This window comes from Corvus moneduloides, chromosome 2 (assembly GCF_009650955.1).
Source record: "Corvus moneduloides isolate bCorMon1 chromosome 2, bCorMon1.pri, whole genome shotgun sequence".
In the NCBI taxonomy this organism is placed as follows: Eukaryota; Metazoa; Chordata; class Aves; order Passeriformes; family Corvidae; genus Corvus; species Corvus moneduloides.
In genome coordinates, this window is record NC_045477.1 from 19,942,641 (window position 1) to 19,956,967 (window position 14,327).

The window sequence follows — 14,327 nt, forward strand, 5'->3', positions numbered from 1 at the left end:
CAGTTTCCATTGGCGGATGACACGATAGGCACTCGAGGTGTCGGACAGTAGGTTACTGTAACATATTAGTAAGATTTTATCAGAGCAAAGTTGGTAAGGAGAATCTTTCAACTGCATCACTTCATCTGAACAACTCAGCTCTGCCCTTGTCTTTTCCTTGCTCACACTTAACTCTCTCTCTCTCCTGACTCATTTCTTGGAGCTCTTATTTCTAAAACTTTTCATGGCCCCAGAGCTCTTGCCATGCATTTTCTAGGCTTTGTTTTTTTCCTTCTCATGCAAATTTCTTCATAGAATGCAACTTTGAATATGAACTGTCAGTAGGAACCCTCTGACCTTCTCTGCTCTCCCCCATGTACTTTGATAGGCTTTCATTTTTTATGTTTGGGTTTTCTTGTTTGTTTGTTTTTTAGGGAGGGTGATTGGATGTTTGGATCTTGTTGGTTTTTTGCCTAAAACATCAATGTATCAAGAATGTCTAGGAATCAAGGCAATTTAGTGACATCCTGTTAAACTTGTATATCTTTTGTAGTATAGCCTGAAATTTTTTTTGAGTTTTTTCTGGTCAGGTGCTTTACTTTCAGACCAGGTAAATAAGCACTGTTACTGGTGTTCCCAGCTCTGGTTTAATAAAGTGAAGCTGGTTTCGTTGCCTGTCTCCTCAGCAGGGAGCAGCAGATCTGTGCTTGGCAGCCTTGCCATTATCTCAGGTTTAGTTAATGATGCTTAAGTAACTATAAAACATGTAACAGCATATATGTCAAACAGATGAGAAAAGTTTCTTTGGCATTGTGTTTAATCTCTTTGTTAAACAAAATGCCTGAAGCTTTTTAAACATCAATTATTTTCTAATCCTTTTAGAAGTATATGGCAGATATGCCTGTAAGGCACCTCCTCTGCAATGGGCCTGTTATGACAAATTAGTTTGCAAATCTGCTGGTATCACTTCTCTAAAAGCAAAGGCTGCATAAAGATTTTGCAAACAACTCATAATATCTCTCTCTAATCCGGCCACCTGGAGTTAGGCCCCTAGGACTTTCTGAAACCCCCAACTCTACTTAGTGCAGTGAAGAAGTACAGGGAGGAACTCAATTGTGCGTTCCCTGGCTGCATTTCTGTTTTACAGGGGAAGCCTGGACCCCTCACTTGTTTCTGAAAAGCAGCCCTTACTTTGGGGCCACTCTGCTCAAGATTAGAGCATAAATAAAAAGTAAGTCGTGCTGGATCTTGGCTTCTGATGGTAAACTGTTGCACAAAAAATTTTTCTATTGCAGTTTGATCTGACTGGAAGGAGGGAATTTGAACTATCAGATTAATTTATGATTTTTTTTCAACATAGTATTATCATGAAAACAACCTTCCTGTTTCTAAACATAACGAATTAGATGCTTTTTTGTATAATCAACTTGTTGCACTCATTTCTTTCTGAAATATGACATTTTTTAATTTTTTAATTTGAAATATTTTAAATAGCAAGAAGGTCACCAATAGTAATTGATATTTTTAAGTTAACTGTTTGGCTTTCAGTTTTTGAAAATGTGACCTACACTTCCATTTACAGAAAGCAACATATTTTAGTTTGCTGAGGAAAAAAATCCAAACCAGACAATTTTAATGAGTCCAGTTTTACTTTAAAAAAGGAAAAAAGATTTTTTTCCAGTGAATGGAGAACACTTAATTTTGTTGGTTACATTTGTCTGTCTGTACACTTGCTGCAAAATTGTGCAGCTGCCACTAAGTTTATTTATCTGTTACTAGTAAGTGTCATAGCATGCAGTCCTTCTTTTTGTGTTTAGAGCTAGTCAGGCGTACATTCATATGGCTTCAAACTCATGAGCAAAATAAATGGCTAGGCTCTTTCAAGCCTTGGGTCATACATGTAGCTGCTCTTTGGATTTCTGTTGAAAACATTGTGTAGAACTCAGCAAGCAATTTGAACAGCTCCCTCAGTGCAAAGTGCTGAGATAACCACATATTCTTGGCCTGCAGATACCTTCTCAGCTTTCACATGTCTGGTACCCCCTAAAAAACTTCTAGATAATGCCAGTAGTTGGGGAAGCTTGTCTGGGAGAGAATGCTTTGTGAGAGCAGCAGATACATCAATAATGGAAGTCGTCAGCCCTCACACAGGCAGAAAAGTGTAAAAGGAGCACAGAGTCAGAGCCTTTCCAATTGTGAAGTTTTTCCAGTATTGCACGTTTGAGAGGGGAATGGGAAACCTGGAAGTTATAAGATGTTTGGAAGGGATCTGGAGACACTGATGTGGGGTTTAGGAGTGTGTAGGGAGGACTGATAAATCAAGGTGGGAGATAATGAGATTTTGATTGTCTGGGTGAAAGGAGAAGGATGCTAATAGCAGTATGAAGAAGGAAAAAATGGAGGTATTGATTTTTCTGCAAGGATGAAGTAAAACATGTATCCAAATTAGGGGGTAGGTGAGGAGGTCAGCAGTGTTCAATTGAAGGCTCAGGATGATTTTGGTGTATTGAGTTTGTAAAGGAAGCGGACAGAGAAAAGTTATCAGGGAGATGAGCAATAGAGAGTTTGGATTTACTTTCTGAAAACAAAAATCAGGAACGAATGAGAACATTCCAAAGACTGAATGCCTGGAATAGGTTCTCTCTGGCATTTTCACCAGCTATGTGGAAGAAGAGAGCCTCTTAAAGAATGTAAAGGAGCTGACTAAAAAAAGAACTAAGAAATAAATTCACACAAGCTTTACCTATACCAAGAAATAACTTGATAATTCCAAAAGCAGGAAAGTGGTGAAGTTGAGATGTGATTTTTCTGAATTTATAGTGACTGACAGAGTACAGTGATTGGAGCAAGTGGTTTTAGTGGAGTGAATCTTCACCCCTGGTTCACCATTATAGTTGTGCTGAAGCAAGTGTTAGTTACATGTGCAGCTAAACAGTAATGTTAAGTGGAACTATGAAATTGTAAGCCATATAACCAGCAGTTACATTTGTTCACAGATACTTTAATAACCCCCCCCCCAGTGGGTTGTAAATATGCATATAAAACACAATCTGATAGCATCTTCATTATCCACATTTTATTACTGTATAGTGCTTGATGAAGATTTCCCCTGATTCCTCACTCATTTTATTAGCACCTTACATCTTTTACTGGTTTGCTCTTCTGAGTAAAAACGTGCAAAATGCCACTGGGAGTAATCCTGGACTGAGAAGGAGAGCAGGCAAGAGGACCTAATAGATCTTTCAGCTTCTGAATTTGAAAACTACAGTGAAGTCATGCAGGGCTTGGTAACTATTGAAATTTGTGATTTGTGGCTGTCTTCGTGTTGCAGAATGAATCAGCAGCAAAATGTCAATATTCTTAGATTTTCACTTTTCCATAGTTCTGCCATTTATTTATCTTTTAAGTTTTTTATTCTTCATTGTGAAACTTTAAAAAATTTGAAGCATTTCTGTTATTGTTTTCAGATACATTGATTTCCCTACACCTTTTAGTTGCTGAGGAAATAGAAATTCTTTCCCTGTTGGGATCAAAGACATTACTATTTTAATGCTCCTATACTTTTTTCTAGATGAGGTCTGAAATGTATTTATTTTTTATTGGAATTTATGAAAAAATGTGGCTATTGATTTCTCAGTAGCAGTTAAATAGTGCATTTCAAATTGATACTCTAAACTTTGAGTAGCTGTGGTTCTGCTGTGGTCAGTGCTTTTTGGCTCAGGAGAGAACAGACACAGCCTCAGTGGTTTGGGTTCACAGAAGAAGCAGTAAAACAGGCAGACCACAATGAGCAACTTATCTGACAGTTAAATGTTTCCAAGTTCAAGAGACCTCAGATAAACTAAGTTTTAACACCTTGTTAATCCCCATAATTTATTACTTGATTTTCTGTTCTTGCTGCTGATAGTGCCCAAGAGCCCTATTACTGCCTGAACAGTGTAGAAATACAGACTGAAGAGTTGGTCCTGGCCCAAAGAGCTTCAAATCTGAGTATGAACTGAACTGTGAAGGGAAGCAAAAGACAGAGATGAAAGAGGAAGAGGCAGTGGTCCAAATACCATCACCTTCATCACTGTCAAGACAGGTGTTATAGCAACAGGAGCTTTTAAAGAGGAGGATGTGAACAGGAACAGGGCTTTTGGGGTGTGGTTCTTTCCTCAGCAGATCAGTAGCACAGGCTTATTGATAAACTTGTTTAAACTTGAGCTAGAGACAGAAAGTACTGTTCCCTGGGTGCTAGTGAGACAGAAATCTCACTAAACCTTTTTCCTACAAATGCAAGATGAAAAAGATTGAATAAAACAACAGGTAATATTATAGAGAAGAGCAAGTCAGTGGAAATTTGCAAGATAGAATTAGAAAATGGAAAAGAACAGTCTTCACAGCTATTCTGGGTAGCTAAGAATAAGGTAAAATTGCATGTACAAAAGATAGAGAGAAGAAAGTTCTGATACTTGGTGCAAAAGGTTCTGAGACAGGAGAACAGATCCTCAATGGATAGGCAGGAGAGCAGTGTTTTAGGTATAAAAGGATGTGCAAAAGCATGAGCGTGCTTTGGGATTGTGGTTAGAGATCAGAGTTGAAAGTATAGAGAAGTGTCCCCTTTGGGGACATGCAGACTTCCTGTATCTCTTAAGGAACTTGCTGTCTCTCCAGCAATGTCCAGTTACACAGCTTTGGAAGTGGCTTTTTCTGATGGTATCTTTTCCCCATTTCATAAGGTTCATTTTCTCTCTTTTGCCATCTCTGTTCTCATTAGATTAATCCATATTTGTTTGGAATGATGTCAGTATTTAGCAATTGTACTGGCATGATATGGCAGAATTCCTTTTTTCCCTTAGGACTGAACTTCTCAAGCCTTCTCTGTGTCAATTATTTGCTCTGCAGGTCAGAAACAGTGAAAACGTGGCCTCTCACTTAAAAATGAAGCAGCCACCTTAAGAAAATGCTCTTTTCAGTGGTGATAAGTCAAAATCCACGTTGCTCACTGCAGACTTATAAAGAATGTTGTTTCTATCTGGGTCAGTATTTGTTTGAATATTTTTTAGATTGCCCTAGAAACAGTAATGGCCTTTTTGTGGTGTGTTTTTTGGCAACATTTGAGAGTCTCTTGCAGACAAAAATGTTCACTGTAAGTTATACAGGTACATGTTTACCTCCCTAGACATTCTTGTGGTCTGCTCTGGTTCAAATGGAAGCAGTGTCACTTGACATTCCAGGATAGCTGCATCTCTGCAGTTTTACACAAGTGCTGTGCTCTTTGTGCTCAGAAAATATATGCTTCATCTCCAGGTTTATTTTAATGTCTTTTTGCTTTTTAATAATGTAGCAACATTTGGGGAGTTTTAGAAAATCCCATGTACACATGATCAGGGCAGGAGGGAAGAGAGGACCTAAATTCCTCTGCTAAATTGCTTGAAAATCATATGCTAGACACTAATCCCTTTTCCTTTAAGCATGTGGAAGTTGTGTGGGTGGTGTTTAAAACACTGTATTTAAGATTATAGAGTCATACTTGGCTTTGATGTGTGCCAACAATAGTAAACAGATACCATCTTATATAACAGTATTTTTAAAATCTTACACTTCAGTTAGAACACTTTTGAGTTCATCATTCTTCAAATACACTTACTAGATTTACTCTTGTAGAAGAAAGGGAGAGAAGTAGTGTCATTTAGAGAGGCCTATGGAGAAATGGCTTATTTTAGGGTTTTTTGACAGGAGAAATGACTTATTTTAGGATTTTTGACAGGACTCTTTAAGAAAACAATCCCAGGGTAAATACCAAGATCCAGATATTTTTGTTGATTTGAGAGATGCACAGAAAACCCCTTCAGGAAATATTTTTCAGGATCATTTGTTTTATTTTGTTTTCTTTCCTTGAATTGGCGTGGGCTTGCTTCTACTCTAATGATGAAGAAAGGCAGTACAAGGACATGGGGTGTATAAGTCATTTCCTAAAAGACTGGCAGGTAGAGATTAGGATTTCCTTGTAAAAGGTCCTTCTATCCTTTTACTTCTGTACATTGTGGCTTTCTTCATATTTTTGTTTCCTTCTAATATTATCTCTCTGAGGATTTTTGAACTGGTAGAGGGTTGCAATAAATTAACATGTAGCACAGTAACAGTATGTATGTATGTGTAATTTAGTCAGATTTTCTTCTTTTTTTCCCAAATTGTATTATAAAAAGAGAAACTGTTACCAAAGCTCTGGGTATATATATTTGTAATGTGTGCACATGCAGTAGGGCTGTAAACTTCGGGCATCAGACCTTTGAGGGAAGTACAGTCACTGTTTAGTACCATCCTCTCGTGTGAGAGACTCCCCAGAACATTGTCTCAGCTGGAGTCAGTCATGAGCATTTCTACAGGGGATAGCTTATGTAACTACAATTAAATACCTGAAATACTCAGACACTGCACATCCTCAGCCTAATTCTGTAGAGAACTAATGTTACCAAGACATCAAATCACATCCTTCTGATGAGCAGAAAGCAGAGCTGACTGACTCATCTCCTAGACAAGTGTCTGCAGGTTCAGCCTAATAGCATGAGGCATGTGCATAGTATCTGCCAGCCTCTGGTGCGAGGATCATTAGGACATGATGCAACAAATACTACAAAAAGATCCCTGAAAATATTTATAGGAGATACTGTCTGTGGTTCAGGAGATGAATGTGGCAGGCAGTGGTTTCATTGCAAACAGGATTTTATTTTTTTCTTTCTGTGTTTTATATATGTAAACACATATATATTTAGATAACAGTCTAAACGTGCTATTAACTAGGACAGTCCCGATCTCAGCCTTAGTTTGATAAGTCTTGTTCTCCTTCCCTTTCCACCACCCCTGCCACCAACCAAAAGTCAAGTTAAAGTAACTCTTTAGATTTGAATAATGAACAGGTGCCTTCCAAGGCTGTGTATCCCTAAAACACGAGAAAGCAAGAGCAGTGAAATGTTAATTCAAACAGAAACTCAACTTAGCAGCCATCTCTGAAAGTTTCTTTCATTCTGTGTGACCCCTCCCAGATCTCTGCCAGAGGAGGGTGTTTCTCAGGGTGCCTGAAAGGTCACCAGGTTTCAGTGATGTAGGAGCAGGAGGAGAGGACATTGCAGAAACCTTCACCTTGTGAAGACTCGGTAATACCCGCATTTGGAGTGGGTGTGTGCTGTCTGCAAGGCCTCAAAAGAGCTCTGCATATGTGTGGATAAACTGGAGAGAGAGACACTGGGCGAGAAATGATCCCTGGCTGTTGCTGTTTCAAAGTATTTAGGAATGCTGACTCCATAAAATAGCTGCTGAGAAATAGGAGTTAACAGGTTTCAACAACCAGTTCACACCTTCATTTAAAGAAAGAAAAAGATAAAAGACCTGTTCCATGGCGCTGCAGAGAAAATAAATCTGTTGAATTTAGTGTGTTTTAAATTTGGGCCACCACTATTCCAAACGCTTCTTGGAGAAATCACAAAAAATCACCTTAGATATTATTTCATTAGCTAACCACTAATTTCCCAGCATCTGGTTTCTGTCTTGTCCAAAGTGCTAGCCAACAGAGCTCTAAAAACATTCTCCTGAAGACTTTTGTTTTCTGTGTTGCTGGTGGAGTTTTGGGGGTGCAGTGTAAGTGAATAGACAGCCTAAGATCCTACTTAGTAGTTGCATCTAAGATACTGTCTTGGGTAAGGCATGAAAAACGAGTTGTTAAGGTGTAGTATGGCTGTGATCATATCTGATAAATGCTCTACTATTGTGTTTTTTTGTTTAAAGGTTATTGTCTTAACCTTTAAAAAAGCCTCAAAGCAATAAAATAAACAACCATCCTCAAAAAACCCCCCAGAAAAGAACAACCAAACAAAAAGATCACAAAACCCCACAATGAACCCTGAACCTTTTCTAACCCCGTTTCAGCATGATCCCAGTGCTGTAACCATTTAGGGTAGTTTATAAAGAGAATCAGAAAACATTTTGGAGCCATGGTTACAGGAGCTAAATAAGCAGTAGGCACTTGAACTGAGACAACTTTAACACCACAAAAGCACTGACTTTTGCAGTTTTTTTGTCTGAATTTAATGCAATGTTTCATTCTCTTTACTGTAATGAAAATTTGATGTGCATTCTTTCTTAAATGGCATCTGATGTGGTATCTCTCTTCAGCTCTTTGTGGTTTCCTGTTTTTCATACGCAGATGAAAGTATCTGCCGAGATCTATTATACTTCCCATTTTGTCATTTATGACTTTCTCAATACAACCCTGCATGTAACAAGTGGATTTCTTTCCACTTAGAAATGTAGCAAATATCTTATGCATTACAAATACAGGAGTGTATCTTTAGTGTTGTACTTCAAATTACTGCTTGTTTTATTTTAGGATAACTGCACAGTATTTGTTACGCAGGACCAACTTAATACAGTTGGTTTCCCCTTCCCCCCCCATACTAAGTAATTTACATTTGTGCATGAGAAAAATAGTTGGAAAAACAAAGGCAGTTTGATCTAATAAAATTTACAGGAAATATTACTAAGTCTGTGAGGTCTGTGTCTTCAGTTGATTTAGCAGTTACTAACAAAATATTACTATGAATGTGTGAGATCTTGTCCTAAATAATTATGCATTGCTTATATCTTGGTTAATTAGAATGTTTTTAAACATAATATAATCTGATCTCAATGTGTGGCAGAGCATTTTTAAGAGAAGGTGTTACGGCTTGGCAAAATTTGGATTTCACCCTGACACAAGAAGAATTGCTGTTATTGAGAGTGATAAGATGGAGCACATCCAAGTGATCAGCCTCATCCCAGTTTCCAAATACAAAAACTCAGTTGGTAAAATAACTAACCTGCATTATCTTCAAGCGTGCAAATAGAAGCTGAATCTGACAGAACATGGCTTTGTGTGTTAGAAAGGATAATTCTAATTTCCTGTCTATTAAAGTTAATGTAGCTGCCATGGCTTATGGCAGGGCTTGGACCCTAGTGGTATCTGGTTGATTGCTGTCATGATACTTGACCACTGTTGATGAGCTTTAGCTATAGCAAAAATTACATCTCTGTAGATATTAAATTGATGCTTATCATTCTGGAAAGTGAGGCTGTGAAGAAAGGAGTTCTTTACCAAGCACAGAGCTGGTCCTTTACATTATCTCTGAAAGGACGTGAGATTGTTTGCAGCACCTGCTTGGTAGGGTATTTTAGTTTCTTCAGTGTTCTTTTTGTTGTCCTCCTAAGGAAGCTTGAATATTTATCATTGTGAAATAAATGATACTTCAGCTGTTTTTAAAGGAAGGTAAGCCATTCTTGTATTTGCTTAGGCTGCTTTCAGAAAACTTAATTTGTATTTTTTTGTCTCTGTAGAGAAACCAAATTAATGTTCCACTTCACTTCTTTAAAAGTTCTATTTTGATGTCTAAATGAGATACCAAATCTTAAATATGTTATTTTATTGAATTTATTATTTCTACTAATTTAACAGAACTATAGTGCCGTGGAAAGTGTTCAGGCAGTGCCTTCATGAAGTTCATCAGATTAGCTCTGGTTTGGAAGCAATGGCTCTTAAATCTACTATTGATTTGACCTGCAATGACTACATTTCAGTTTTCGAATTTGATATCTTCACTAGATTATTTCAGGTAAGATTTAAAAATTTTAGATACTTGTGTGAATTTGAGAAACTTACTGCCCTGAGGGCAAGGGAGCAGATTTTTTTAAAAAACTGAAAGAACTGAAACATTATGATTTAGAAATAAATTGTGTATTTCTTTTAGTCCTTCAGAGGTGTTTGAGGCAGCAACACCCACATCTGAAAAACGGAAAGCATGCAGCAGCACCTGCTTCATTTCTGCACACGTCTAGTGTTATTGCAAGACCTTTGTGTTTGCTGTTTGCTTGCTTTTCACTATTTTTAAATACATTCCTGGAAATGTAGACCTCCTGATAATCAGAGTTTTAGTTGTGTTTTTTGTTGTGCTTTTGTATCTACATACATGAGGTATTGCTACAAACACATAAAGACAGCTACATATTACTTTGTTTTAGGCTAAAGGTAGGCCTAAGTCTTTTCTTCATGAACATATTTTTTTGCCATTAATGCTTTGCTGTTTATTTTCAGCAAGGAACTATATTTGGGAATATCATTAATTGTATTACTGTTAATATTTATCTGAAATAAGGTTGTTATGTATGTTATGTGCCTATTTTAACCTTGTGTTCCTTCTACAGAACCTACTTAAAGTATTTTAGTCAGTATAGAAGACTGTGGTAGTTTGCTTCCATATTAGATGTCCTGCCTCTGAATTTATCACTTCGGGTATTTCTTTTATATATAGAAGCCATTGAGATATACAACCATTTATTTGATAATTTATTCTCTTTACCCTGTAAAGTGATAAACTAGTACAGAGCCTCAAGTTGCACTAGGGAGGTTTAGAGTGGATTTTAGGAAAAGTTTCTTCACTGAAAGGACTATCAAGCACTTAGTGACATTATTTAGTGGGGGACTTGGCAGTGCTGGGTTAACAGCTGGACTAGATCTTAAAGGTCTTTTTCCAACCTAAATGAATATATCGTTCTTTAGCCTGATGGAGATATGTTCAAAATATCAATTTTATATCAAGCCCTGTTTTGATGTTTGTTCTGTTTTCCACATTATCCTGTGTTAATTGTTGCTTAGATGTCCTAGTTTTGCTGTTGTGGGAAAGGGTGCCATTATGAAGTTGGCATTAAAATCTGGCAAGAGGGGATTGATGATTTTAGTATATAGAGTTTTGATTATCTCTTCTCCATTATGAGTCAAAACAGTATCATAGTTACAAATGTTAATGGTGTCAGTAATCTCTGTTTAATTTAACCTCAAATATTGGTCACTTACTTTCTTTGTGAGGCCATTGCCTGTTTGATTCATTACTTTGCCTTGTGCTAGAAGAAGGGAATCAGCAGTATTGATACATGTAAAGAGAGATGACTGGTAAGGGTTAACTTTTAATTCAGCAAAGAAGCAGAGACAAATGTTTTACTAAACAGATTAGGTGCAATAGCTGCATAACTGTTGAACTGAACTTGCACTGAACTTGGTCTGAGAACCATTCCCATGAGGTTACATTTTACTTCTTTAGTTTTTAAACAGCTTCTGTAACTATGTGTGCATACACCCACAGAGAAAATCCCAATTAAGTAATCAAAATACTGTTTTGCCAACTGTGGGTTATGTTACAGAAAAGCTGCATTTGTAATGATCCTTATTCACTGAAGAAAGTAAGACTAGTTTTTATGGAGATCCTGTGAAAGTGAAGTTGCTCCCCCTGCCTCCCCACTGTATGTATGCACAGCTTTAAGGGCTGTGTTCCCTGACCAGAGGGGTTAGCACAGCAGAGTATCTGGGTGCTCTGAAGGAACTTCAGTCTGTTGCTGTTAGCATGTACTTTGATGTGAAAATACTTCCATGGAAGAGAGATCTTGTCCCATTTAGCACTTCTGCTCTTGTAAGACTCTGTGTACACAAGGCAAGCTATGGGTTCTTGCCTTTGAATGGTTTGGGTTGGAAGAGACCCTAAAGATCATCTTGTTCCAACCACCCTGCCATAGGCAGGGACACGTTCCACTAGACCGGGTTGCTCAGAGCTCCATCCAACCTGGCCTTGAACACTTTCAAGAGTGGGGCATCAACTGAAAAGCTGTGGATCAACTTCCATGGGCAACCTGTTCCAGTGCCTTCATAACACTTAGAGCGAAGAATTTTTTCCAAACATCCTACCTAAACCAACAGTCTTTCAGTTCAAAACTGTTGCCCCTTGTCCTATCACTCCAAGCCCTTGTAAAGTCCCTCTCCAGCTCTCTTGTAGACCTGCTTAGGTACTGGGATGCTGGTCCAGGTTTCCCCAGAGCCTTCTCTTCTCCAGGTTGAATAATCCCAACTTCCTGAGCCTGTCTTTATAGGAGAGGTGTTCCATCCACCTGATATCTTCCTTCTCCTCTGGGCTTGCTCCAGCAGGTCCACGTCCTTCCTGTTCTGGGGGCCCAAGAGCTGGATGCAGTTTTCCAGGTGGGGTCTCACAAGAGCTGAGGAGAGGGAGAATCCCCTCCCTCACCCTGCTGGCCATGCTGCTTTGGATGCAGCCCAGGACACATTTGGCTTTCTGGGCTCTGAGTGCACCTTGCTGGGTTGTGTCCGGCCTCTCATCCACCAGCATGGCCAAGTGCTGCTCATCAGGTCTGCTCTCAATCCATTCTCCACTCAGCCTATACTTGTGCTTGGGATTGCCCCAAGCTGTGCAGGACCTTGCACTCGGCCTTGTTGAAGTTGTTGAAGGATCTGGTGAGATGTAGTGTTGAATCTAGGAACTGTGATTTTTTTTTTTTTCCTCCTTGCTTTTGGACAAATTTAAACACTTCAGGTTTCTTATGGCCTCTCTGCTGAAACCTGTCTTCTATTCCATGTGTCCAACTTGAAGAAGTATAAATTTTAAAATAAACAGGTGATCATCTCTGTGTAAGTAGTGGTTAGGGTTTGCCTGGGAAATGTAACACTCGCAAGCAGAACTGTTAGGATAATCTGCTCAAGCATGTCACACAGGCATTTCATCTCTGCCTCATTAGCCCTTAAAAAATCTTTTAAAGGGAATTTGCAGGGCACATAAGAACACAAGCATCTTGTCTTGTGTCGCTTAACTTCACCTGCCTTGATCTTTAGAGAAATAGATAAAAAAATCTGCAAACTATTCAGAGGCAGTTTCTTGTCTTCCCAAATGCTGGCAATGGACATTTATAAATCTGTATTAATCCACTACTCAAAAAAATCATCCTTCATTTACAGTAAAGGACTGTTCTGTATTCTTTGAAGTGATAGCATATCAGGCATGTTTCACTGAGTTTTTTGAAGCATTTGCTATTCAGGTCAGCAAATACTCAGGTGAAGTGCTGTCAATATTTGTTTTGTTCTCTGTCTTTAATACCATTATGGTGACTGAAGAAATTAAGAGGTAGAGAATAAAAAAAGGAATGACAGCTCAAATTAGTGGCTTTATTACAATTCATTTGTTAATGTTGCTTATCATTAACTATGAAAGTGCTTCAGGACCTCTCAAGAATAGGCTTAATTGTGGTTTTGTTAAACCATCATGGAGTCATACTTTCCAGGTTCTAACTAAACATGATGTTTAATATTTAATGTAGCTGTGAATAGAAGGTCTCTTAAATTCAGGGTCTTCAAAATCCTTATCCAAAAATTTGTACTTGGTGTTCTTGGAATAATTCTTTCGAAGGAACACTTGTAGCAAAGTCGGGTATATAGGACAGTCCTTTGTACCAATTAGACCTAAAGCAGAAGTGTGTGTTTTTCAGCTGAAGCTGAGAACACTTCACGTGTCTCTGACCTACAGACCTGAGTTTTTTTAGAAATGAAGAGCTACCTGGCTGCTTCTCCTCACTTGTTTGCCTTCTCTTTGTAGCCGTGGGGCTCAATCTTAAGGAATTGGAACTTCTTAGCTGTGACACATCCTGGATATATGGCATTCCTGACGTATGATGAAGTGAAAGCAAGGCTGCAGAAATACAGCACTAAACCTGGGAGGTGAGAGGTTTTGCTGCATACTGCTTTTCAAATAAACTTGCTGTCTCAGAACCTATATAATTATTCTAGGTTCGCGCTTCTATTTTGCATATTTTTGTGTTTTATTTAACACTCACTTTAGCACTGAAGAAGTGAAGCAAAAAAATACTGTATTAGCACATAAAAGTCTAAATATGTAAAAATTAACAGAAAGAAATTGAAAATAAATTGCTTTTTCTTTGTTCTTCTGAATCAGGTAAAACAAGCAATACATTCTTGAAAAGTGTATTTTAAAATATAATTTGATTTTCAAAATTTACCTTGAAATTTACTTAATAGTAAAAAAATCATCTTAACAACTTTCATGGTAACATTGAAGCTATAAATTTAATCCGTGCTTTTGTGTTCCATTTGTGTTTCATACCTCTTTTTTTCCTTTACAGTAATCATTCTATATCATAAACTCTTCACCTAGAAAAGCAATCAGTCAGATTAAAGATCATGACCTGTTGAGTTTTTAAATACTTTCTTTGTGGTGCTATACATAGTAAATTATTTAAACTGAGGTTTTACCATTTATGTCACTGTTGTCCTGGGGTTTTTTCTTCTTCCAGATGGGAGGAAAAAAAATTCAGTAATTACTTTAATCCTACATTACTTAGCATTTATTTTGCTAATTTTATCTTAAAGTTACGAATCTTTTTCCCTAATGCCTACTTGTGTAAACTTCTGCAGAGACACATGTACGCATAAAGTGCATTGTTTTGAAACTCATTAGTGAAGTCTACCAACTTCAAAACTTCACAAC

General features: G+C 37.8%; 1 protein-coding gene across 4 annotated transcripts in view; it reads left to right on the forward strand.

Moving 5' to 3' along the window:
• CBLB (Cbl proto-oncogene B) overlaps nt 1–14,327 on the forward strand; it is a 128,127-nt gene that overhangs the window by 69,651 nt on the left and 44,149 nt on the right. For all 4 annotated transcript variants that reach the window (XM_032098366.1, XM_032098363.1, XM_032098365.1 and 1 more), the window contains exons 5-6: nt 9,449–9,605; nt 13,419–13,540. In XM_032098366.1, coding sequence (XP_031954257.1) covers nt 9,449–9,605; nt 13,419–13,540 — 279 coding nt within the window. The remainder of the gene's footprint in view (nt 1–9,448; nt 9,606–13,418; nt 13,541–14,327) is intronic.